At 36.6% G+C, this 26,783-nt stretch overlaps 2 protein-coding genes and 1 non-coding gene across 6 annotated transcripts; 1 reads left to right on the forward strand and 2 right to left on the reverse strand.

Annotated features, from left to right (window-relative positions):
* Positions 1 to 775: 775 nt before the first annotated feature.
* On the reverse strand, positions 776 to 7,534 carry LOC130966449 (uncharacterized). 4 transcript variants are annotated; one of them, XM_057891265.1, is made up of 15 exons: positions 7,461 to 7,534; positions 6,955 to 7,033; positions 6,543 to 6,725; positions 6,352 to 6,460; positions 6,233 to 6,265; positions 5,642 to 5,766; positions 4,704 to 4,838; positions 4,358 to 4,434; positions 3,985 to 4,250; positions 3,143 to 3,199; positions 2,884 to 3,052; positions 2,077 to 2,134; positions 1,917 to 2,002; positions 1,772 to 1,828; positions 776 to 1,194 (listed from the first exon to the last, which is right to left on the reverse strand). In XM_057891265.1, the coding sequence occupies exons 3-15, from the start codon at positions 6,685 to 6,687 to the stop codon at positions 1,099 to 1,101; spliced, it is 1,413 nt and encodes a 470-aa protein (XP_057747248.1). In that variant the 5' UTR covers positions 6,688 to 6,725; positions 6,955 to 7,033; positions 7,461 to 7,534; the 3' UTR covers positions 776 to 1,098. The 4 variants fall into 4 exon arrangements, with proteins under 4 accessions (XP_057747248.1, XP_057747262.1, XP_057747241.1 ...); XM_057891279.1 differs by lacking the exon at positions 6,955 to 7,033 and having other exon boundaries at positions 7,461 to 7,531; XM_057891258.1 differs by having other exon boundaries at positions 6,955 to 7,521.
* A 6,755-nt stretch (positions 7,535 to 14,289) lies between these two features.
* On the forward strand, positions 14,290 to 15,032 carry LOC130981354 (uncharacterized). Its single transcript, XM_057904950.1, has 2 exons — positions 14,290 to 14,504; positions 14,666 to 15,032. Exons 1-2 carry the CDS (start codon positions 14,290 to 14,292, stop codon positions 15,030 to 15,032), a joined length of 582 nt encoding a protein of 193 aa, XP_057760933.1.
* Positions 15,033 to 19,498: 4,466 nt separating this feature from the next.
* Positions 19,499 to 19,602, reverse strand: LOC130955343 (small nucleolar RNA R71). The gene has a single exon (XR_009076732.1). It is a non-coding gene; the product is annotated as a small nucleolar RNA R71 (small nucleolar RNA).
* Positions 19,603 to 26,783: the final 7,181 nt, after the last annotated feature.

Here is a 26,783-nt window from a genome sequence, read left to right on the forward strand (position 1 = left end):
AAAGCAAAACCTAGAAAGTACGGTAACAAGGTAGTGTTGATCTTCACGGATGTTGATCCTTTTCAGGATTCAACATTGTCAACTGTTAATGCCCATAGCTTCTGCTTTAGCCCATGCTAACCCTAAACAAACCAACAATATAATTTCGGCTACATTCTACTTCTAGCTATGCATGGTAAATAACCAAACACCAAGTTGGTATAGATATGCCGTGTCTTTCCAAATATACTAATTTTTTAGTATTTTTTTTCTTTTTCAGAAGTGATGTTCAAACTCAAACATCACTCTCTCCCAAATCAGACTATATATTCTGTCCATTAGTGACAACTCTAAGATTTCCATTTCCTGCCTGGCGATTAGACATATCACATTCGTTTCATTTCACCACACACAAGTGATATTTTAACTTTATGTTTAACTCAATCCTCATTAGTCATTACTATTTATACTCGAGAACAATAATGGGAGATATGCTCGAGTAGTTTGATGCCACTTATTGCCACTGTATTACATTCCAATAAAGTGCTGTTAGGTGATGCGATTATACGGCAATGCTAACATGAAATAAAACAAGAATAATTCTATGATGCACCAAGCAAAGTTATTAAAAGTTTAAAAACCTATAGTTCAACTATGGTGCGTCATAGATAGCTTAGTGCACAATTCAAATATATGTCATTGGATTAAATTAGTGATGATATATATAGTATTAATGCGTTAGGACGAAGAAATGGCATAAAAAAAGCCATCAAAGGAAATACGCATGGGCTAAATCTTACTATTCAATAGAAAAGCCATCAAAACTTTATGGTAAATCAATTTCTTTTTTCACACAAAAAAAAGGTTCTCAGTTCTCACTTCTCACTTCTCAGCACTACAAAAAGACACGGTGATTCTTCTTTATATCCTTGTAATATATCCTATCATTAATTCCAAAATGCCTTTGGTTCAAATTCTAACTAAGGTTACAAACGCTTGCATCCATGCAAATACATAGTTTGATAAGAGTTGAACAGAGCACAATCTTGCACCATTGAAATAGTCTACCAGGGACATCCCATTGAAGCTTAGTGGACACAGAATCATACTTCTTCATTATCAAGATTTGGCATCTTTAAGCTTCGTAGTAGTTAGCTTTGTAACCATTCTATCATGATTAAGCATGCAATTAACACACTCAATCACCAAAGCAACCTGCACATAGCAACCATATTTATGACCGCAAGATTATAATGTTCCTAATCAATCGGTTTTCATACAATTTGTCAATACCGAATCGTTTGGCAAAGGGCCACACCTAAAGGGTGTAACTAAGCGGCCTAATTTAATACTTTTATGAGTGGCCGATTCTATGGCTTAAACCCGTGTGGGTCACACGGAGACAACTCAACAGTGGTTTCAAGGCTCCCCCTTCAATTAAATAAGAAACAACTACACAAGAATATGCAATTTGATCTGATCTATCTTGACAGCGACTTGATATCGTCTCAAATCAAATATGATTAACCAGTAAACAGCCATACTGATCAGTATCACTATATAAGTTTAGTGTATGGAATATATAGTTTGGCAAGGGCCTTGATTATAGTTTAATGGCTATTGTTAGACTATTCCACATGTTATTTGACACACATCTGGGCGCAAAGAGGAAGAAAAAAATGAATAAGGAAAATTTGAAGCCTTAAATTTGCACAAGTGAATATCAAGGAGCAGAGCTTTTATTTTTGAGAGGGGTGGGGAAAGATAAACTCGATGAGTAGAGATAATGCACCTGGAAGAGGGCATAAGCAATTGCAGTTGCATAGTAAAAGTTTGCATTCCCAGTACCCTGCAAATTCCAATTACAAAGGTGATTAACTGAAGATAACAAGATGAATTACCTATTTGAAAATGTACATCAAACCAAAAATCCATACCCTCCATATCCATAAGTTGTGCATCACAGGGCTGAGAAGTGAAACCCCAACATAACCAGCAAACAGCAAGAAAGAAAATCGTATGTCTGAAAATGAAGGTGTTGGTTATTGCAGAAGAAACTATGTTTGATATAAAAGAACAGTCAGAAAGAGAAGTAACCTTTGAGTTCATAAGAAAATAACCCAAGTAAACCCAAGTATAGAGCTGAATCACCAACCTAGAAAAAGAAGGGAACTTAAGTAGATCAATTAAATTACAAAGGAAAACAAGTTCACATCCAATGAACATATAATGGAAAAACACCGATGAGCCACTTTATTTATTTATTTTTCCGATACTGAATAGTAGAGTTACTAATTTCAGCAATTACTAATATTCTATAAAACTGCATGTTCAAACTAAATGGTAGGCCCCCACCCTCCTTTCTTCCATTTTCTTCTAAACATGTTTGAGCAATTCAAATGTTGTATAGCTTTTTTATGGTTTGATTGACTCCCTATCGGAATTGCTTGTGGATGTCATAGAATTATGTTAAGAAAATATAGTAGTCAGATTGGATTGATCAATGAAACTCTTATATATTATCTTCTATAGTCAATATAAATAAGGCTATCGAAATTCCTGTGCTAGATCTTTAAAATTTGCGGTCAACATTTTTCCGACTAAATTTTAGGTTCCCTCTTCTAAATGCGTTGTGCAGATGCAAGTGTATAGCTCTTATTGAGCATTTTTAATTTGAGACAATACAAAATTTTACTCTATCAAGGATTAAAACAATAGCATTTCTTTCCTTCTAAATAGGAAATTCTTTTCATGACACCAAATGAAGGCTAGCCTTCATATACGTAGATATATTACATGCCTAAATTATTTGCACTAGTTTTTGATCCAGTAAGAATTGAATATAAAGGAAAGACAAATAAAAACTTGGTCAGAATTGAAACTAAAGGAAAAATTAGAACTTACTGAAGGATAAGACTTCAACAAGGAAGAAATCATAATATATACAAAAGCAAGAAAGCATGGCCGGTGATTAAGCCGTAAGGCTAATGGCATTATCATCAACAGAATATTCCCATGAAATACCATCAAGAAGAAACTTCTGAAGAAGTCGAAAACTTCGGCAAAAAAGTACCTGCATTAAGAACTATGTAAGTGCCAGAGTTCATGGTAGGTATGCAACATTCAAACATTCAAAATTACTTCCTTTTCCTATAAAACATACCACAAAACTCCAATATTTGGAGACAGGTCTGGTATGGTAAGGATGAAACCGTAGGTTCTGCGTAAACAAGTAGAAAGACCCATTAACAATGATGAAACTAAAAATTAAGATACAAAACTGTAAACAAATCCTTCTAACTAAGTAACAAGTCTCGTGCCACGAATAAGAGATAACAGAAAAACAACAGCAGAACTCTTATAATCAAATCAACGTTCTTCAACTATGCATAATATAGTAAAGTCTACCACCTCCAAGAAAAAAATTGTCACTGGACAAAATTCATCCAAAATCACAATTTACTTCTTAAACACTGACCTTAAATACCACATATCCCAATTTTTGGAATGATAGTTGAAAATCATGCATACTGCATTGACATGCAAAAAAGCTATGCAAATCCTGGAACCAGGAAACGAGTGATTTAATGACCCAAATTACAAATTATTGTTTTACTTTACAATATTGGTAGTTTCAAGCATTACATGAACAAATAACAATAATAAAGACTTCAACATTTTCAACTTTTAAGGGGCAAACGGCAGAAGATTTTTTTTTTTGAACTTCTAGATCATCACATTTATATACTCTGACAAGAACTCAGTACTTATGCAATTGCTTTGGAGTGGTTTTAAAGGTCTATAACTATATTGAAATGATAACGAATGGAATCTTCACTAATTCTTCAAACGACTGCTCCATAAGCAATGATAACCAATGGTGTAAATAATAAAAGTCTGAATAAAATTGAAGGTATAAACTAATTTGAATTCGTAATTAGACACTATACAAACAAATATGCCGCTATGTTTTGGTATAAAAGTAGTGAAATATTTAGACAAAACCTTCTGTACAACTCCTGTAGACCACCATGCTTTTGGAGATATATGCCACATAAGACTAAGACATAAGATGACCACAGCAGTATCCAGATCAAAAAATGAACAACTAGCCTCCATGCAAAGACCTTTAGCATGCTACTTTGATCCTTCAACTCTTCTTTTAAATGATCGCTACCAATTGAGGAGGAATTGCCAACCTCAAGTTTTATCCTCCGTTGGAATAACTTTCTAGGAGGAGCATCAGGACCATACCCCAACAACAATATCACCTGGTAAATAAGATTATATATGTATTTATAGATAATTAGTAATTGTAAAAGATTACAAAGATTTCATAGTATGCTGCAGATGCAATTCAATGAGTTCAAGAGCATACTGGAATAATAAGGATTGATGGGTAAAAAGACAAGTGTGTAGCCAAAACCCATCCAAAAGCTGCCAGTGAAGCTAATCCTATTGTCAAAACAGTATCAACATTTGACAAAATGTTAAAAGGAAGATCATTATCCAGTTAATATAACATGATAATGGTATTTGATTGATCCTGTTTTAATCATTCATAATCCCCTAATGATGTAATTTCTTGTGAATTCTAGCAACATTTCCAAAATAAATTCAATAGCATTTACATGATCCCATAGGCAATCATTACCAAAATATTTTGTCCATGCAAGCATGCTCCATAAATTAAAAACTAGAGGTAGTTAGCTATAGCTGCTTACGTTTGCAAGCTCCATAAAGTGATAACACAACAACTAAGTTCTCAATTGCAGATGTGGATAGACCAACACATGCAATTATCGTGAAAGGATTCCATAAATATACAAGAGCGGCAAAATCTCCTGAAGGAAGAACCTCTGTAAAAAGTGAATACACTATCAACAGGGATGATCAAGAATTTACAATAATTTTCAAAATGATCCACTGCTCAACAAGAGAACCTTTAAATATACGATATGATCAGAAGTTAATGCATAACGATAATTGTTAAGTCATGTTTCCTAATGAAACACTTTTGAGAATGAGTGGTATGCACAAATTTAGTGGTTTTTCTTTTTTATTTCTTTTTACAGGTCACCAAACCACAAAATCTTCAGCATCCATTTGTTAACAGAAACACACAATACTTTGATAAAACTAAGGAATACTCCTGTCATTCAATGGATATATTCAAAAACCTTATGTTCAAACCACCTCTATTACTACCTTTTTTTTTCCCATTTTAAACAAGAACAAATGCAGAAGGGGAGCGTTGGAATAACAATTGAGTTTTCTCCATGTGACCTCAAGGTCACGGGTTCAAGCCGTGGAAACAGCCATTGATGTAATTAATAGGTTAGGCTGTGTACATATACATTACACCCTTTATATTTTAGAAACAAGAACAGATGCGCATTTATGGCCAAAATTAATGCCACAATAATAGATTTACATTTCACACATATAACCAACTGAAATAACTATAATAAACACCTCATTAACAAATCCGTTAGCAGTGAACTTATATATCAAAATTTAACTCTAGCAATTTCCATGGATATAACTTCTAGATTTTCAATAAAGATATAATAATAGTAGATTACTAAAATTAACATCTACATAAAATTAACATCTTAAATTTGAGCAGGAGGATAACATATACAGCACACACAATAACAACCTGAAGTTTCTGATAACTGATGAAGGCCAAGAACTTTTAAACTAGAACTGTATGCTGCCTGAAGACTTCTACCGGCAGCACGGATGAGAGTTGCACTGATCACATCTGCAATCACAAAAACCAAACTATATCCAGAAATGAGCTGGATAATTCACTGCTTAACTATGTGTGCAACATACATAAAGTTAATAATGCAGATGAAGAACTCAATATGCAAGATACAAAAGAAGAAGAAGGATGGAGAAACATGTTATTTTGGATTTAAAAGCATCAAGAAAAATGATGATCAAATGTAACTATAATTCAATCCTAAAGATGTCACAAACTATAAGCATGTCTTCTTTTCTATTTAAAAAAGTCAGAACCAATTTTAGAGCAATGGCCTCTCTCTGGTAGTAGCAAAATGCCAAAATCACAGTTTTATTGTATAAAGAGAGGACATTTGTATCTAGATTCACTCGAGGTAAACACCAACAAGGTGGAAAAGATGTTTGACTCGTAAAGAACAAGTGAGCAACCACAATTAATGAGGATTAGGACATAAACAAACAACTGATTAAAAACCAAATAGTAAAAGGCAAAGGAAGTTACCTGCAGAGAAGTTGATCAGGTTGCCCTTCAATTCTTCAAAACAATATCTCCAAAGTCATTACTCAATTCAATCCAAGCCACAAAGAATAAAAAAAGCTGGTCCAATACAATAGATATACCTTGTAACTGTTAGAGGACCGAGGAGTGCCAACAACAAAGGAGAACCATGGTACATGGATCCAGCATATGGCGACATCGATGATCGCTTCAGCCAATAACCCTCAGCAACTGTGGAAACGAAAGTTGAGCTCAGAAAATTAAAGATTTTGGAATAAACAAGGAACATAGAATGTGGAAAAAGATAGTGTACGGCGGCGAAGACTTGTGAGAGGAGTGGAGACTTCGGGGCGAGAAGAGAGGTTGAGGTTCCTAGGGAAGTACACCAGAATCAGCCTCAATGTGACAGAGCCAATCACCCACATCCAGAACCATTGCACCTTCTTCTTCTTTGTCATCTTTTCCCTCTCTTTTAATCTTCCTTGATTTTGATGCACTGCAAATATAAGCTTCTTCAGCTCAAAACTCACTCACTGCTAGGGCAATCCCCCTTTTTTTCCACTAAAACAAAAGAATTATATATACATCTCCAAATTTAGCTATCTCCTCTCGAATACCAATATCCTATTGATGCCTTTTTTTTCAACATAATGTACACTACATTTGCCACTATGATAAGGAACTTAAAACACAATTTGCAAATGGTTATAAAAAAAATTCAGTACCTTGGATAAATATTAGCTATTTATGCAAACAAACACTGGAGCAAACAGAAACTAATAGCTTCCGGTAATGCTAGCAAATCTACAAACCAAAAACAAGCTCATAATTTCAGCTCAGAACAAGCCATTTTAAAGACCTTGTACCTAACATAATCTTCTTCATACAAATAAAACAAAACTTTGACACATCACAGATTAGGAAAACGGCACCAGTTTTCACCCAAACTTATAAAATAATAAAGAAATCACTCAGTGAGAGGAGTGGGACGAGTCTGAGAGTAAGACAACAGCAACAGAACCGAAAATTCAAGCTCGAATGAACCGAGACTGAGACACGATGCCTCAGCAAATCGATGAAGAAGAAGAAGAAGAGAATAAAAGGAAGAGGGTTTATGGAAACCCCGGAGAGGCTAGCGGCGTTCAGATTATGGTTCAGAACTTGCAGGAACCCGACTTGAAGAAGATGAAGATGCAATGAATCAAAGGAGATCGGAAACGGAAACTGAAACCTCTGGTGGAAGCGCCGCTGGAGAAGACAACAGAAAGAGGAGAACCTTGGGGAATAGGGCTGCACGGCGCTGATTCAACGAGGCTAAGCAGATGCATTTCGGGCCAAATGCAATGAGGGTCGGGTCTCTCCGTATGGTATGGTCCGAGTCGGTCCTGGACCATGGCCGGAAAAGAATAAGCGTTTGTTTAATTTTTTTACTTCTTACAGTTTTTTAGTTCATGGATCTTTAATCTTAATTTTTGGTCAAAGCCCACAACTCCTAAACCACCCTTTAACAGAAATAAAACCCCAAGAGAAAAAAAAAAACAGAAATAAAAACCCATAACAAGAAAAAAAAATCAGAAACGGGAACCTTGTAAAGAATAAAAAAAAAAAGAACAATAGAAACCCAAACAGCAACCCTCGCCTGGAATCCTTTCCCCAAACGCTAAACCAACTTATATGTCAAAAAACAGAAAACAACTTGAGTTGGTTTTGTGGCTGCTAATTCATTTAAATAAGTATCTAAATTGTACATACAGCAACTCATTTACTAGCAGTAAATGTTTAAATGAAGTTGCGATGAATTAGTGTGTTTGGATTAAAGTTTGCAGAGTTTGTATCATATTAAATTTTTAAATTTGATTTTGATGAAAAGTAGGTTAGTGATAATGTGATTTCTGTCTGACTGTATTTAAAATCACGTTTAAATAAAAATTACTAAAAAAAGACATGAATTTATATGATTTAAAACCACATTTTTTTCAACACTCTTATGGCTATAATTTTTTTAAAAAAACTTAAATTTATGTATTAAAATTTAATATTCTTTTAATCAAAATTTTTTAGTACTCTTTTTTTAGTACGTTTTTTATATTTAATTTGAGTTTTCTAATGAGATTAATAATTCATATTATAAAAAATTAACAAAAGTAAACAAAATATACTTTAATTCAAGAATTTATGATAAAAATGATACAAAATCAAATAATAAATTATAAAAGTTCCATAAAAAGAAATTTATATTAGAAAAAACAGAAGTTATTATTGTAATTATTAAAAGCAAAAGTTACAATTTGTTGTTTCAAGTAAATAGAAGTTAAAGCATAGAATTACATTTGCATTTAGAAAGAAAAAAAAAATAAGACTTTTAGGATAATTGAACGTGAAAAAATTTAAAGGTAAGTTTGGTTGAAGAGTAGGCATGGAGTTAAATTTTTTTTTAAAAAAAAACCCTTATAATCAGTAAAACCGAATCAATTACTCACCTTTCATTTTTTTTATATTCTTTTTTGACAACATGCCATTCAATTGCATACTATTTAATTGCTCTCCAAAATTCAGTTTCAAATCATTAAATTAAATCAATTCCGCACCATTCCACTGGATACTAATCATTCAAAATGAATTTAGGAAGTGTTTGAAAAAGAGACTGAAACTGAGAAATAGAAACTAAAAGATAAAGACTGAGACATAAAGACTAAGTTAAGTTTTTATATTGTGTTAAGTATAAAGTGTACAAGATTGAGTTATGTCTCAATATCTTATTTAGTTTAAGATAAAAATAAAGACTTAAAAAAATATTACTAAAATACTCTTAATTATTTAAAAAAAATAAATCCTAAACCCTACCAGTCACTTCCCTTCCTTTTCTTCTTCTTCTTCTCTCTCTCCCTCTCTCTAATATCTTTCTTCCTCTCTCTCTCCGGCAAACCAGCAGTGGTGGTTTTTGTCCCTGTGCATCGTCACCCCTCACTGTATGGTCACCTCATAGCATTGTCACCCTTTACCGCGTCACTCTTGCCGCTCTACTGCGTCATTCACTTTCTTCATGTCTCTGCAGCCAAACTGTCAGTCCATCACCCCTCACTACGCCGTCACATCACTGCCCAGCCACCCATCAGCTTTTTTCTAGTTCGTCATTGCTCGCATTTCCTACACTGTCCCCTTCGCTCGCGTTTGTGGTTGTCGTCCCCTTACCATATGCTTATGAGGTTGTTGTTGTTTTTGGTATTATTGTTGTTGGTGGTGGTGGATTTGGTCATGGCAAAGGTATAGTGGTTATACTTCAGTGATGGTAGAAGTGTGGTGGTTATGCTTTGTTATGGCAGAGGTGTGGTGTGATGCAAATTTTTTGCAAAACCACAACTCGACAAGTGCACCGAATTGTATCAAGTAATACCACGAAGAGTGGGTTATCATTTTCACAAAGATTAAATGAATAAGCAACAATGATTAATTTACTACTTTTAATAAGACAAATTAAAATAGAGGAGTGAAGGAATTAAACGTTAAAACAGAGGCAAATAAGTAGCAAATAATGAATGAAAACAATGATTATAAGAGTGCTAAGGTTTCAAAGATATTCACTCCTTAAGAAAACAATCCTTGTGCTCATTTATTTGAGTCATGCAAAGATCAATCACGGTCAATCATAAATAATCAAATTCCAATTTCTTGGTAATTCAATTTCACTTTAACCTAATTAAATGCTAATTCCTTAGTCAATTATTTAAGAAAAGATATGAAGTACAAATCTGATTTAGTTTTAAATAAGATTCAAGAATAGTTCTTAGGTTGAATTTTGTGTCACTTATCCAAGCTTGTCCTAAACAATTGAAACTTACAAGAAAAAATGATTTCCAAAAGTTTTGTAATCGGAATTTTATGTCACTTATTCAAACTAGAGCAATTGAAAATCACAGTGTTGCACACTCTTTGAAACACTATTCCTAGTCAAATAAAAAAGTAGTGAGGAAGAGTTTTCAAGCTAATTCCAATATTACTTTTTTCAAAATAATATTTAGAATTCAAAACAAAGTTAGAATGTTTTCTAGCCATTCTAAATCTTTAGGGAGGAAGAACGAAAACTCAATCATAAAATAAATCAAAGCATAAACCTCAAATAAAGCAAAACACTTAGATTAATAATCCATAAAAAGGTTAACAGAGCTCCTAACCTTAACAGAGAAAATCAGTGACTCATGGTGGAATGAAAACAAAACCTTAAGGTGTGGTGTGTAGTATGAGATGATGGATCCATGGAAACAATCCTTCCACTTATTTAAAATCTAAACCTAAAACTAAAATTGAAATTCAAAACTAAATCAAAACAGAATCAAATCTAGAGGCTCAGATGGACCTGCTGAGAGATATTTTTGGACTAGCCAAGTCGATGAGAGATGACTACCTCTCTACTACTTCTTTGGAGGATGACCTAGACTAGAAATATAATGATGTCGTAGAGCCAGCTATAGAGGCTGGGAGTAGTGGTGGTGCTACGAGTGATGCATGAGACTAGTCTTGAGATGACATTTGCATATTTGCAGCTCGATGGTGTTGTGTCTAAATGGTATTTGTTTTCTTAAACTCTATCTCCCTCGCACTAGTTGAGTCTATTTGAGGGATTAGGACTTGATTTTCTTTTGTTTAGGCTAGATGCCAACTTAGGAGTATATATATATATATATATATATATATATATATATATATATATGTCTATCGAGTCTGTCGTATACTAACTTTCTATGACGATGTATGTATGACATTTGGCTTGTTTTATGACTACTTGTTGGCTATTTGTTTCAATTAAGTAATATTTGTTTTTGTTTATTCTTTGTATGCCATTTCTCAGCCTTTAGCTGGGATTGAACTCTAGTAATAAAACCGTAAAACACATAAAAGATGGATAACATATGCGAGTTCGATAATGCAATAGGCTCATATGTATATAACTAATATAGAGTCTAGAGTTTTTAGATTAACTGAGAAGTAGTGTCTGATAACTGGTAATGATCCAGACCTATTGTAAATTAGGTCGTTACATTTACTAATGCCCACATCTATCCATTATTTCTCATTCTAAGTTAATATTAAAATTACCCAAACCACCTTTTCCAACTTTGTCCTCCTAGAGAAATATAATTTCTCTTCTGTCCCAAAAAAACTACTCGAGCCACCACCATAATTATACGTCAGATTTTCCAATTTCATATTTAATAACTCCTTGAGAATAGGATCACCTACATCGTCCCTTCTTTTTCCTTCTTTTTCCTGTTAAGTCTCCTGCACTACTAAACAGCACACCTCCTTAATAGCCATGGCTATCGAACTATGATTCACCTCTTTTCCATTGTGAAAACCCTCCTTTCTAGCATTATTGATGTTTCTAACGGTGCCATCCGAGCTCTTTGACTTCTCTAGATGGACTTGAGCCCATTTGATGATGTGTACACCTTATGGACGAAAAATGCCAAAAAATATTATTTCTTCACCTTATCACTTTGTAAACTTTTTCAAATTGTAATTGGTTTGTTCAATTGTAATGACTAAATAGACTAACAGAATAAATTTAACCAACTACTCTATATACTTTCAACATAGCCATCATTGTTGTCGATGTTTCATTTGTAGAGGTATCAACTATGAAGAGTCTTATTCAAGTAGAAATATAGAATATGCATCTCATTTAGTAACAAAAATATTATTAGTTAATACATTGTGATTGTGGTTCCGTATCACACTTTTATATTCTTTATTGTTCATATTTCTGGATATATCGAAATCAAATAAATTTAGAGTCGTGTCATGGTCTAACTCTTAGATTAGATCTAATGTTACGTTGGTCCAAGAATTCCCTTATTATGGGTATGTTGGTCCACAAAAGACGTAACTTAGATCATATATATAGAAGATCTTGCGTATATCCTGCATGAATCTATTCAAATCCGCCCTAGAATCCTCTTCCAAAAACTATACATAAGGGGCTTACACATGTTCAAGGTATGCTATCTAGCTTTAATCCTTCTATCTTTTAAACTATAACTGACTGGAGCATTGGACTCTTTTGCACGTCCACATTCCGTTGTGGAAATTCCAACTTGGAGCAAAGAAACCCATAGCACTCTCGTGTTCATATGTTGCAAAACTATGTTCCATAACAATAAGAGGTAATTTAAATTTTACCTTTGGAATATTGGTGTTGTCTGTAGGGGCACAATCACTTGTTACGATTCTCTTTTCTGAGTTATTTTTCACTACCTATGATACGTTCACATTTTTAGTAGTTTTTCTTGCAGTATTTTCATATTTTCTTAGAGATAATTACAGTTTCTTTCATCTAAACCGATTGATTTGAGAAATTCTTTGTCGTTAATATATTTTCCAAGTACTTTAAGGGAATTACAGGTAAAGAGAAGAAAACCAAAGAGCATAGGAAGCATTATTCAAAGGCTAGCAAAAGGGAGTGGAATGGAACGACAAGCACGTAACACATTAAAGCCATGTAGCCATGCAAAGGGACAGGGTGTGCAACGTCCTCTAGCTCAGCCAAGTTAGCACGCAGCGCCACTACAAGCGTGCAGCACCTTTGAGGCCCTCTAATAAGTGTCGTGTAACTCTACCACTAAGGGTGTGCAATGTCTCAATGAAAAAGAAAAAGTGGTGTGCAACACCTCCATAAAATAAAAGAAGTGGCATGTAACACCATCGAGGATCTCCAAAAGTGGCGTGCAACACCACAAAGTGGCGTACAATGACTTAACAAGCAAGAAGGAGTAGCGTGTAACACCACCTGTAAACCTGGTAAATTTAGCGAATAATTAATCAATAAATTAATTTTTAATAAAAAAATTAGAAATATATGTTTTTTTGTTTAAGGAGGTAGAGCTAATTAAAATAAAAATTTTGACATTAATTTTAAAGAATTTGGCCCAATATTGGGCCAAATGGGCCGAACCAGTCGAATCAGGCCCAAGGGTCCAACCCAACCCATGAACAAAATGAGCTTCCGCTATTTCTTCCCCCTCCATTCACCATTTACGTTCCCAAAACACAAAGAGAGGGGAAGGTTCCAAACCCTTGGTTTTCATTCAAATCCCCATATCTTCTCGCTCTGAGTTCCGATCGCCGCACTGTTTGCAGCGACGCATCCACAATGACGAGCTCTACAAAGCCCAGTATGTTATAAGGTGAGAAAATCACATTCTCAGTTCCTATACTCTCTTCTTCATTTCTAAAATGTCATGGTTTTGTGGTGTTGAGGTTTTGGTTAATTTGATGTTTTAGGATCAAATTGACTTCAGGAATTAATGGGCATTTGGAAGTTTATATTTTATTTTATTTTATTATCTATACCTGTACAGACTCTCCTTATGTATATATACTTTACTATTACACCTCATAGAGGTTTATGGAGAACCAGAATTACTTTTATGTATTTTGGGTTATAGATATCTATATGTATGTACATATATATTCTCCGGCCAGCCTTAGCTTCGTAGGCTGAGTTAGGAGCTTTCTTAAGTTGTACCCTTAACCTTCTACTCTCTTTTTATATACATATGTATGTGTGCTTTAGTTTTCTTCGCACGCAAGTTACGTTATTCCGGAGCGTAGCGCTTTTAATTTTTGCGATTTTGTTTTACCTATTCTTCAAGGCTCCTCATTTAATATATTCTTCCAATTATTATACGTATATATTTTTATTTTAGAGGTCGTAATACCACACCACCTCAATTTTACTACTTAAGCGTAAAGCCCTGTGTGATAGGGTGTTACATTATAGTATTAGAGCAGTTTGTTCCTGTAGAGCCTGAAAGACGAACTGACTATGCTTTTGGGCATACTCTGAGTGTTTATACATGCTAAATTAGGATATCTAAGTGATATAATGTGACATAAATGTTCATGAGCATGCATTTAGGGACTTTGAAGCACTAGACTTGCGATATTGAGACTGATCACCTTGATATCGGTTTTTTGGTGTGTATAGGAACCAGTTGGCGCCTCGTGGACGCGGTTGTGGCCGGGAGAGAGGTCAAACTAGTAATGAGGAACCAAAAACCGATATGAATAACCCTACAAACTTCATAGCTTCACTGGAGAACATGACTGTGGCTATGCAGGATACGGCTGCGACCTTAGGGAATCAAGGTAACAATGGTAATGGCGGAAATGGGGACGACGGGCCGATGACACTTGCTACCTTTCTGAAAGTGCACCTTCCGACCTTCAAGGGGACCTCAAACCCCACTGAAGCCAATAATTGGTTTCAGGCGATGGAGTAAGCACTACAAGCAAGCTGGTTCTCGAGGATCAACATGTTGAATTTGCCACTTATCAGTTAGTGGGGGAAGCACAATTCTGGTGGCAGGGGACCCAACATCTCCTACAACACGGCGATGCTGTGATACCTTGGGATGCATTTCGACTTGAATTCTACAGGAAATATTTCCCTAACTCCGTTAGGATGATAAAAGAGCTCGAGTTACTACAATTAATGCAGGATTCCATGTCAGTAACCGAGTATACAAACAAATTTGAGGAGCTATGTCGATTTTCTAAGATTGGTCATGGTGCCCCAGAAGGCTTTGAACAATGGAAGTGCATTAAATATGAAAGTGGGTTTCGTAGCGAAATTTTGAGTACCATGGGGCCGATGGAGATCAGAATTTTCTCTGAACTGGTAAATAAAAGTAGAGTTACTGAAGATTGTGTAAGAAACGCGGCATTAGATAAGGGTGATCACCGCGCCATCGTTAGGGGAGATCAAGGAAGAAATTTTGCGCCCAGAGGCCAAGATTTTAAGTGAAGAGGCAATGTTCCACAGCCACATCAAGGTCGGAATAACTTCCAGAGGTTTAACAATAACAACAACCAGGGAAGAGGACACGAAAAACAGGCTCAGTTTTTGCAAGACGATTTGACTTGTAGGAGGTACCACCCGAACACTCCATGTAAAGCAAGTTGGAATGTATGTTATTACCGTAGGAGACTGGGCATATGTCCTGGAATTGTCTGGAGAAGAAGAGTCAGGAAGCTAGAAGAGCTCAGTAGGCGGGACGCGTGTACACCATGACTAAGGATGGTGCGGAGGGCACAAATGCCTGATTAGAGGTAATTGTAAACTAGTTGTTGAAGTTTTGAATGCCTTGCATGATAATGACATGTAGTACTCATCTTAACACATTACTGAGTGTTGAGAATTGTGAGTTTTCAAGTGAACAATTGATTGATAACTTCCGATCGGTGAGACAGAATGACATTTGGTTAGTCTAGATAGAGTGACTAGGATATTGGAGAATAGTCATTTGGGTAATACAATAGAAGTGGATTGGACAATTGAGCATACAATTTGTACCAAACATTAGGGATCAGAGGTGCTGAGGATCATGCGAGATTATTATTTAGAACCCAGTGATGGTGGACTACGAGGATGAGGCATGATGCGGATCTAACCTTTAACTGCTAATCGGTTGGGTGTCGAGAGCGGAAGAAAGTAGCGATAGAATTAGTATCGAGGACCGAATCATTCTTTATTAGCTTGTATGTGACAACTGAAGAGCGGATAATTTATACGCTTTTTGCCATTGTTTTTAGGTAGTTTTTAGTAGAATCTAGCTACTTTTAGGGATGTTTTTATTAGTTTTTATGCAAAATTCACATTTCTGGACTTTACTATGAGTTTGTGTGTTTTTTTGTGATTTTAGATATTTTTTGGCTAAAATTGAGGGACCTGAGCAAAAATCTGATTCAGGCTAAAAAAAGACTGCTGATGCTGTTGGATATCGACCTCCCTGCACTCGAAATGGATTTTCTGGAGCTAAAGAACTCTAAATGGCGCGCTCTCAACTGCGTTGGAAAGTAGACATCTAGGGCTTTCCAGTAATATATAATGATTCATACTTTATTCGATCTTAGATGACACAAACTAGCGTTCAACGCCAGTTCCATGCTGCATTCTGGAGTAAAACGCTAGAAACACGTCACAAACCAGAGTTAAACGCCAAAAACACGTTATAACTTGGCGCTTAACCCCAAGAGAAGCCTCTGCACATGTAAAGCTCAAGCTCAGCCCAGCACACACCAAAGTGGGCCCCAGAAGTGGATTTTTGCACTTAGAATTATTTCTGTAAACCCTAGTAGCTAGTCTAGTATAAGTAGGACTTTTTACTATTGTATTCTCATCTCTGGATTATCTTTTGATCCTTTGATCACATTTTGGGGGCTGGCCTCACAGCCATGCCTGGACTTGTATCACTTATGTATTTTCAACGGTGGAGTTTCTACACACCATAGGTTAAGGTGTGGAGCTCTGCTGTACCTCGAGAATTAATGCAATTACTATTGTTCTTCTATTCAATTCAAGCTTATTCTTGTTCTAAGATATCACTCGTACTTCAACCTGATGGATGTGATAATCCGTGACACTCATTATCATCCATCCTTATGAACGCGTGCCTAATAACCACTTCCGTTCTGCAAGCGAGAGCTAGAGTGTGTATCTCTTGGATTTCTGGTCCACGACTTCTCGTTGCCTCGCCTGACAACCGAGCCTCCCATTCCGTGAGATCAGAGTCTTCGTGGTATAAGCTAGAATTATTGGCGGCCATTCCTAAGATCCGGAAAGTCTAAACCTTGTCTGTGGTATTCCGAGTAGGATCTGAGATGGGATGACTGTGACGAGCTTCAAACTCGCAAGTGTTAGGCGTAGTGACAGACGCAAAAGAATCACTGGATTCTATTCCAACATGATCGAGAACCGATAGATGATTAGTCGTGCTGTGATAGAGCATTTGGACCATTTTCACTGAGAGGATGGGAAGTAGCCATTGACAACGGTGACGCCCTACATACAGCTTGCCATAGAAAGGAGTAAGAACGATTGGATGAAAGCAGTAGGAAAGCAGAGATTCAGAAGGAACAAAGCATCTCCATACACTTATCTGAAATTCCCACCAATGATTTACATAAGTATCTTTATCTCTATTTTATGCTTTATTTATCTTTATTTTTGAAAACTATTATAACCATTTGAATCCGCCTAACTGAGATTTATAAGATGACCATAGCTTGCTTCATACGAACAATCTCCGTGGGATCGACCCTTACTCACGTAAGGTTTATTACTTGGACGACCCAGTGCACTTGCTGGTTAGTTGTGCGAAGTTGTGACAAAGTGTGATTCACGTTTGAGAGCTCCAAGTCTTTGGCGCCATTGTTGATGATCACAATTTCGTGCACCAAGTTTTTGGCGCCGTTGCTGGGGATTGTTTGAGTTTGGACAACTGACGGTTCATCTTGTTGCTCGGATTAGGTAATTTTCTTTTCAAAAAGTTTTCAAAAATCTTTCAAAAATTTTTTTATTTTGTTTTCGTTTTTCCAAAAAGTAATTTTCAAAAAACCAAAAAAATTAATAAAATCATAAAAACAAAAAATTTTTGTGTTTCTTGTTTGAGTCTTGAGTCAATTTTGTTAGTTTGGTGTCAATTGCATGTTTTTAAAATTTATGCATTTTTTCGAAAAAACTCATGCATGGTGTTCTTCATGATCTTCAAGTTGTTCTTGATAAGTCTTCTTGTTTGATCTTCAAATTTTCTTATTTTGTGTCTTTTGTTATTTTTCATATGCATTTTTGCATTCATAGTGTCTAAACATGAAAAATTTCTAAGTTTGGTGTCTTGCATGTTTTCCTTTCTTGAAAATTTTTCAAAAATAAGTCTTGATGTTCATCTTGATCTTCAAAGTGTTCTTGGTGTTCATCTTGACATTCATAGTATTCTTGCATGTATCATGTGTTTTGATCCATAATTTTTATGTTTTGGGTCGTATTTGTGTTTTTCTCTCTCATCATTAAAAATTCAAAAATAAAAAATATCTTTTCTTTGTTTTACTCATAATTTTCAAAATCTTTGGGTTGACTTAGTCAAAATTTTTTAAAATAAGTTGTTTCTTGTTAGTCAAGTCAAGATTTCAATTTTAAAAATCTTATCTTTTTAAAACTTTTACAAAAATCAAATCTTTTTCATTTTTCTTTTATTTTTCGAAAATTTTAAAAATTGATTTTCAAAATTTTTTTCTTAATTTCATTTCTAATTTTCAAAAACTTTACTAATAATTAATGTGATTGATTCAAAAATTTCAAGTTTGTTACTTTCTTGTTAAGAAAGGTTCAATCTTTAAATTCTAGAATCATATCTTTTAGTTTCTTGTTAGTCAAGTAATCAATTTTAATTTTAAAAAAATCAAATCTTTTCCAAAATATCTTTTTCAAATCATATTTTTTTCAAAATCTTTTCCAACTTCTTATCTTTTCAAAAAAATTGAATTTTAAATCATTTTCAACTAACTAATTGATTTTTTGTTTGTTTCTTATCTTTTTCAAAACCACCTAACTACTTTTCTCTCTCTCTAATTTTCGAAAATTCCTCACCCTTTTTCAAAATTCTTTTAATTAACTAATTGTTTCAAATTTTTAATTTTAATTTTATTTTTTCTCTTAATTTTCGAAAATCACTAACCTTTTTTCAAAAATAATTTTTGAAATTCTCCCCCTCTCATCTCTTTCTACTTATTTAGTTAATTACTAACACTTCTCTTCATCTAAAAATTCAAACTCTCTCTTATCCTCTATGTTCGAATTTTTCTCATCCTTCTTCTATTCTTATCTTCTTCTACTCACATAAAGGAATCTCTATACTGTGACATAGAGGATTTCTCTTTTTTTTCTGTTCTCTTCTTTTTTATATGAGCAGGAGCAAGGACAGGGACATTCTTGTTGAAGCAGATCCTGAACCTGAAAGGACTCTGAAGAAGAAGATAAGAGAAGCTAAAGCACAACAATCCAGAGAAAACCTTACAGAGAATCTTGAAAAAGAAGGAGACATGGCCGAACCCAACAACAATGCAAGGAGGATGCTTGGTGATTATACTACACCTACTTCCAATTTTTATGGAAGAAACATCTAAATCCCTACCATTGGAGCAAACAATTTTGAGCTGAAGCCTCAACTAGTTGCTCTAATGCAACAGAACTGCAAGTTTCATGGACTTCCATCAGAAGATCCCTATCAGTTTTTAATTGAGTTCTTGCAGATCTGTGATATTGTTAAGACTAATGGAGTAGATCCTGAAGTCTACAGGCTCATGCTTTTCCCTTTTGCTGTAAGAGACAGAGTTAGAACATGGTTGGACTCACAACCTAAAGATAGCCTGGACTCTTGGGATAAGCTGGTCACGGCCTTCTTGGCCAAGTTCTTTCCTCCGCAATAGCTGAGCAAGCTTAGAGTGGATGTTCAGATCTTCAAGCAAAAAGATAGTGAATCCCTCTATGAAGCTTGGGAAAGATACAAGCAGTTGACCAAAAAGTGTCCTTCTGGCATGCTTTCAGAGTGGACCATTTTAGATATATTCTATGATGGTCTATCTAAGCTTTCTAAGATGTCACTGGACCATTCTGCAGGTGGATCCATTCACCTAAAGAAAACGCCTGCAGAAGTTCAAGAACTCATTGATATGGTTGCAAATAACCAATTCATGTACACCTATAAGAGGAATCCTGTGAGTAATGGGATGCCTCAGAAGAGGGGAGTTCTTGAAATTGATGCTCTGAATGCCATATTGGCTCAGAACAAAATGTTGACTCAGCAAGTCAACATAATTTCTCAGATTCTGAATGGATGGTAAAATGCATCCAACAGTACTAAAGAGGCATCTTCTGAAAAAGAAGCTTATGATCCTGAGAACCCTGTAATGGCAGAGGTGAATTACATGGGTGAACCGTATGGAAACACCTATAATTCCTCATGGAAAAATCATCCAAATTTCTCATGGAAGGATCAACAAAAGCCTCAACAAGGCTTTAACAATGGTGGAAGAAACAGGCTTAGCAATAGCAAGCCTTTTCCATAATTTTCTCAGCAACAGACAGAGAATTCTGAGCAGAGCCCCTCTAGCTTAGCAAACATAGTCTTTGATCTATCTAAGGCCACTTTAAGTTTCATGAATGAAACAAGGTCCTCCATTAGAAATTTGGAGGCACAAGTGGGTCAGCTGAGTAAGAAAATCACTGAAACTCCTCCGAGTACTCTCCCAAGCAATACAGAAGAGAATCCAAAAAGAGAGTGCAAGGCCATTGATATAATCAAAATGGCTGAATCCAAAGAGGAAGGGGAGGACGTGAATCCCAATGAGGAAGACCTCATGGGATGTCTCCCAGACAGAAAGGAGTTCCCTATTGAGGACCCAAAGGAATCTGAGGCTCATATAGAGACCATAGAGATTCCATTAAATCTCCTTCTGCCATTCATGAGCTCTGAGAACTATTCTTCCTCTGAAGAGGATGAAGATGTAACTGAAGAGCAAGTTGCTCAATATCTAGGAGCCATCATGAAGCTGAATGCCAAGTTGTTTGGTAATGAGACTTGGGAAGATGAATCTCCCTTGCTCATTAGTGAACTAAATACATGGGTTGAGCAAACTCTACCTCAAAAGAAACAAGATCCTAGTAAATTCTTAATATCATTTACCATAGGCACCATGACCTTTGAGAAGGCTCTATGTGACCTGGAGTCAGGTATAAATCTTATGCCACTCTCTGTAATGGAGAAACTGGGGATCTTTGAGGTACAAGCTGTAAGAATCTCATTAGAGATGTTAGACAAGTCAATAAAACAAGCTTATAGATTGGTAGAGGACGTGTTAGTAAAGGTTAAAGGCCCTTACATCCCTGCTGATTTCATAATCTTAGACACTGGGAAGGATGAAAATGAATCCATCATTCTTGGAAGACCCTTCCTAGCCACAGCAGGAGCTGTGATTGATGTTGACAGAGGAGAGTTAGTCCTTCAATTGAATGGGGACTACCTTGTGTTTAAAGCTCAAGGATCTTCCTCTGCAACCATGGAAAAGAGGCACGATAAGCTTCTCTCAATACAGAGTCAAAAAAAGCCCCCACAATCAAACTTTAAGTTTGGTGTTGGGAAGCCACAACCAGACTCTAAGTTTGGTGTTGAACCCCGCATTCAAACTCTAAGTTTGGTGTTGGGAGGTCCCAACAATGCTCTGAACATCTGTGAAGCTCCATGAGAGCTCACTGTCAACATCAAAAATAGCACACCTTGGAGGAAGAGCTTACTGGCGTTTAAATGCCAGTAAGGAGCATATGGCTGGTGTTTAATGCCAGAACAGAGCATGAAGTTGGCGTTGAACGCCAGAAACAAGCAGCAGTCTGGCGTTTAAATGCCAGGATTGCACCCTGAGAAAAGCTGGCGTTAAACGCCAGAAACAAGCAGCAAAGTGGCGTTTAACGCCAGAAACAAGCATAGAGCTGGTGTTTAACGCCAAAAACAGGCAGCATTCTGGCGTTAAACGCCAGAATTGCATACAAAGGGGGGGGGTTTTACACGCCTAAATGGTGCAGGGATGATTAACCCTTGACACCTCAGGATCTGTGGACCCCACAGGATCACCTCAGGATATGTGGACCCCTCAGGATCCCCACTTACCTTCTCCCTCTCTCTCACACCTTTTCATAACACTCTTCCCCAAACATCATTCACCAATCTCTTCAATCACTCTTCCCCATTACCTCTTCACTACTCACATCCATCCACTCTTTCCCATAAACCCCACCTACCTTCAATTCAAAATCTCTTTCCCACCAAAACCCACCTTACATGACCAAACCCTAACCCCTCTCACTCCACTATATAAACCCCCCCATCTTTCTTCATTTTCACACAACACCACCCTCTCTTCTCCCCTTTGGCTGAAACCTACACCACCCTCCCTCCCTCCATATCTTTTTCTTCTACATCTATTCTTTCTTCTTTTGCTCGAGGACGAGCAACATTCTAAGTTTGGTGTGGTAAAATCATAGCTTTTTTGTTTTTTCATAATCATTGATGGCACCTAAGGCCGGAGAAACCTCTAGAAAGAGGAAAAGGAAGACAAAAGCTTCCACTTTCAAGTCATGGGAGATGGAGAAATTCATCTCAAAACCCCATCAAGACCACTTTTATGAAGTTGTGGCAAAGAAGAAGGTGATCCCTGAGGTCCCTTTCATGCTCAAGAAAAATGAGTATCCAGAGATCCGACATGAGATCCAAAGAAGAGGTTAGAAAGTTCTTACCAACCCCATTCAACAAGTCGGAATCTTAATGGTTCAAGAGTTCTATGCCAATGCATGGATCACTAGGAACCATGATCAAAGTATGAACTCGAATCCAAAGAATTATCTTACAATGGTTCGGGGGAAATGCTTAGATTTCAGTCCAGAAAATGTGAGGTTGGCATTCAACTTGCGTATGATGCAAGAAGACGCACGCCCCTACACTAGAAGGGTCATCTTTGATCAAAGGTTGGACCAAGTCCTCATGGACATATGTTTGGAAGGAGCTCAATGGAAAAGAGACTCAAAAAGCAAGCCTGTTCAATTAAGAAGACTGGACCTTAAGCCTGTGGCTAGAGGATGGTTGGAGTTCATCCAACGCTCCATCATCCCCACTAACAACCGATCCGAAGTAACTGTGGATCGGGCCATCATGATCCATAGCATAATGATTGGAGAGGAAGTAGAAGTTCATGAAATCTTCTCTCTAGAACTCTACAAAGTAGCCGAAAAGCCCTCCACCTTGGCAAGGCTAGCTTTTCCTCATCTCATTTGCCATCTATGCTACTTAGCTAGAGTTGTCATAGAAGGAGACATCCTCATTGAAGAGGACAAGTCCATCACTAAGAAAAGGATGGAGCAAACAAGAGAGCCCATTCATGGATCTCAAGAGACACATGAGGAAGCTCATCATCAAGAAATCCCTGAGATGCCTCAAGGGATGCATTTTCCTCCAAACATCTATTGGGAACAACTCAACACTTCTCTAGAAGGATTGAGTAATGACATGAACCAATTAAGGGTAGAACATCAAGAGCACTCAATCATTCTCAATGAGATTAGAGAAGATCAAAGAGCTATGAGGGAGGAGCAACAAAGGCAAGGAAGAGACATAGAGGAGCTCAAGAACACCATTGGTCCTTCAAGAAAAAGGCGCCACCATCACTAAGGTGGATTCATTCCTTGTTCTTATCTCTCTGTTTTTCAGTTTTTGAGCTTCATATTTGTCTATGTTTGTGTCTTTATTACATGATCATTAATATTTAGTAACTATGTCTTAAGGTTATGAATAATTCCATGAATCCTTCACCTTTCTTAAATGAAAAATGTTTCTAATACAAAAGAACAAGAAGTACATGAGTTTCGAATTCATCCTTGAAATTAGTTTAATTATATTGATGTGGTGACAATACTTTTTGTTTTCTGAATGAATGCTTAAACAGTGCATATTTTTGATCTTATTGTTTACGAATGTTAAAATTGTTGGCTCTTGAAAGAATGATGAAAAAGAGAAATGTTATTGATGATCTGAAAAATCATAAAATTGATTCTTGAAGCAAGAAAAAGCAGTGAAGAACAAAGCTTGCGAAAAAAAAAAAGCAAAAAAGCCAGTAGCCCTTAAAACCAAAAGGCAAGGGTAAAAAGGATCCAAGGCTTTGAGCATCAATGGATAAGAGGGCCCAAGGAAATAAATCCAGGCCTAATCGGCTAAATCAAGCTGTCCCTAACCATGTGCTTGTGGCATGCAGGTCCAAGTGAAAAGCTTGAGACTGAGTGGTTAAAGTCGTGATCCAAAGCAAAAAGAGTGTGCTTAAGAGCTCTAGACACCTCTAACTAGGGACTTTAGCAAAGCTGAGTCACAATCTGAAAAGGTTCACCCAGTCATTGTGGCATTTATGTATCCGGTGGTAATACTGGAAAACAAAGTGCTTAGGGCCACGGGCAAGACTCATAAAAGTAGCTGTGTTCAAGAATCAACATACTTAACTAGGAGAATCAATAACACTATCTGAACTCTGAGTTCTTATGGATGCCAATCATTCTAAACTTCAAAGGATAAAGTGAGATGCCAAAACTGTTCAGAAGCAAAAAGCTACTAGTCCCGCTCACCTAATTAGAACTAAATATTCATTGATATTTTGAGATTTATAGTATATTCTATTCTTTTTATCCTATTTGATTTTCAGTTGCTTGGGGACAAGTGATGAGCGGATAATTTGTATGCTTTTTGGCATTGTTTTTAGTATATTTTTAGTATGATTTAGTTAGTTTTTAGTATATTTTTATTAGTTTTTAGTTAAAATTCACTTTTCTGGACTTTACTATGAGTTTGTGTGTTTTTCTGTGATTTCAGGTATTTTCTGGCTGAAATTGAGGGATCTGAGCAAAAATCTGATCCAGAGACTCAAAAGGACTGCAGATGCTGTTGGATTCTGACCTCCCTGCACTCGAAGTGGATTTTCTGGAGCTACAGAAGCCCAATTGGCGCGCTCTCAACGGCGTTGGAAAGTAGACATCCTGGGCTTTCCAGCAATATATAATAGTCCATACTTTGCCCAAGATTTGATGGCCCAAACCGGCGTTCAAAGTCACCTCAAGAAATTCCAGCGTTAAACGCCGGAACTGGCACCTAATTGGGAGTTAAACGCCCAAACTGGCACTAAAGCTGGCGTTTAACTCCAAGGAGAGTCTCTACACGAAAATGCTTCATTGCTCAGCCCAAGCACACACCAAGTGGGCTCGGAAGTGGATTTTTATGTCATTTACTCATCTTTATACACCTTAGGCTACTAGTTATCTATAAGTAGGACCTTTTACTATTGTAGAAAAAAGAGGGGAGATCTTTTGATCATGTTTTGATGATTGAACCCTCTTTGGGAGGCTGGCCATTCGGCCATGCCTAGACCTTGTTCTTATGTATTTTCAACGGTGGAGTTTCTACACACCATAGATTAAGGTGTGGAGCTCTGCTGTACCTCGAGTATTAATGCAATTACTATTGTTCTTCCATTCAATTCCGCTTGTTCTTTGTCCAAGATATCACTTGTTCTTCAACATGATGAAGGTGATGATTGACGCCCATCACCATTCTCACTCATGAACAAGGTGACAGACAACCATTCTTGTTCTACAAGCATCTGAGGCTTAGTGAATATCTCTTGGATTCCCGATTGCACGATGCATGGTTGATCGCCTGACAACCGAGTGCTCGCCTGACAAACGAGCCAACCATTCCGTGAGATCAGAGTCTTCGTGGTATAGGCAGGACTTGATGGCAGCATTCAAGAGAATCTGGAAGGTCTAACCTTGTCTGTGGTATTCTGAGTAGGATTCAATGACTGAATGACTGTGACGTGCTTCAAACTTGTAACCTACTGGGCGTTAGTGACAGACGCAAAAGAGGGATTCTATTCCGGTAGGGGAGGGAACCAAACCGGTGATTGGCAGTACTGTGACAGAGTGCGTGCATTAGCTTTCACTGCGAGGATGGGAGGTAGCTGCTGACAACAGTGAAACCCTACACGAACTTGCCATGGAAAGGAGTAAGAAGGATTGGATGAAGGCAGTAGGAAAGCAGAGAGACGGAAGGGAAGGCATCTTCATACACTTGTCTGAAGCTCTTACACCAATGATATACATAAGTATCACTATCTTTATCTTTATATTATTTTCATTCATCATCATACACATTTGAGTTTACCTGACTAAGATTTACAAGATGACCATAGCTTGCTTCAATGCTAACAATCTCCGTGGGATCGACCCTTACTCACGTAAGGTATTACTTGGACGACCCAGTGCACTTGCTGGTTAGTTGTGCGAAGTTGTGTAATGCCATGGAATTGAACCACCAAGTTTTTGGAGTTCATGACCAGGGATTATGAGAGTTGTGAAAAGTATTGTTCACAATTTTGCGCACCAAGTTTTTGGCGCCGTTGCCGGGGATTGTTCAAGTTTTGAGCAAGCTTTTGGTAACAATGCCTGGGATTGTTCTAGTTTGGACAACTGACGGTTCATCTTGTTGCTTAGATTAGGTATTTATTTTTCGAAATTCTTGAAGATGAATTCTAGAGTTTCATGATGATTTGTTGAAATCTGGCTGGCTGAGAAGCCATGTCTAATCTGATTGGACCGAGGTTTCAACTTATCACCACAAGAGCTTGTTGATTTTAATCAATCTTGCTTTTGGAGCAGTGATCTGCTAAGGCTTGGCTGACCTTTGGTCATGTCTAGTGTTTTGGACCGAAGCTTTCTTTGAAAGCTTGGCTGGCTGTGAAGCCATGTCTAATTCCTGGACCGGAGTCTTAGACTAGCATTGCACTGATTCCTGGAATTCTCATTAAGAATTTTGATATCTTTTTCCACTTAATTTTCGAAAAACACAAAAAAATTACAAAATCACAAAAAAACCAAAAATATTTGATGTTTCTTGCTTAAGTCTAGTGTCTCATCTTAAGTTTGGTGTCAAATGCATGTTTTTGTTATACTTTTCGAATCCATGCATGTATTTCTTTGTTTTGATCTTTGAATTCTTTTGGCTTGAGTGTTTCTGTGTCTCATATAGTGTCAGTAGTACACAAACTGCTAAGTTTGGTGTCTTGCATGCATTGTTATTTGATTCTTGTTGCATTTTGATTATTAAAAATCCAAAAATATTTTTTTATTTGTGTC

The sequence above is a fragment of the Arachis stenosperma genome, chromosome 1 (assembly GCF_014773155.1).
Source record: "Arachis stenosperma cultivar V10309 chromosome 1, arast.V10309.gnm1.PFL2, whole genome shotgun sequence".
In the NCBI taxonomy this organism is placed as follows: domain Eukaryota; kingdom Viridiplantae; phylum Streptophyta; class Magnoliopsida; order Fabales; family Fabaceae; genus Arachis; species Arachis stenosperma.

Coding starts and splice junctions, on each gene's coding strand:
- LOC130966449 (XM_057891265.1), bottom strand. CDS start 6,687: ATGACAAAGAAGAAGAAGGTGCAATGGTTCTGGATGTGGGTGATTGGC. Junction 6,461..6,542: donor TCTCACAAGTCTTCGCCGCC/GTACACTATCTT, acceptor TCGTTTCCACAG/TTGCTGAGGGTTATTGGCTG. Junction 4,435..4,703: donor ACTTTATGGAGCTTGCAAAC/GTAAGCAGCTAT, acceptor TTTTGACAATAG/GATTAGCTTCACTGGCAGCT.
- LOC130981354 (XM_057904950.1), top strand. CDS start 14,290: ATGAATAACCCTACAAACTTCATAGCTTCACTGGAGAACATGACTGTG. Junction 14,505..14,665: donor AATTGGTTTCAGGCGATGGA/GTAAGCACTACA, acceptor TGAATTCTACAG/GAAATATTTCCCTAACTCCG.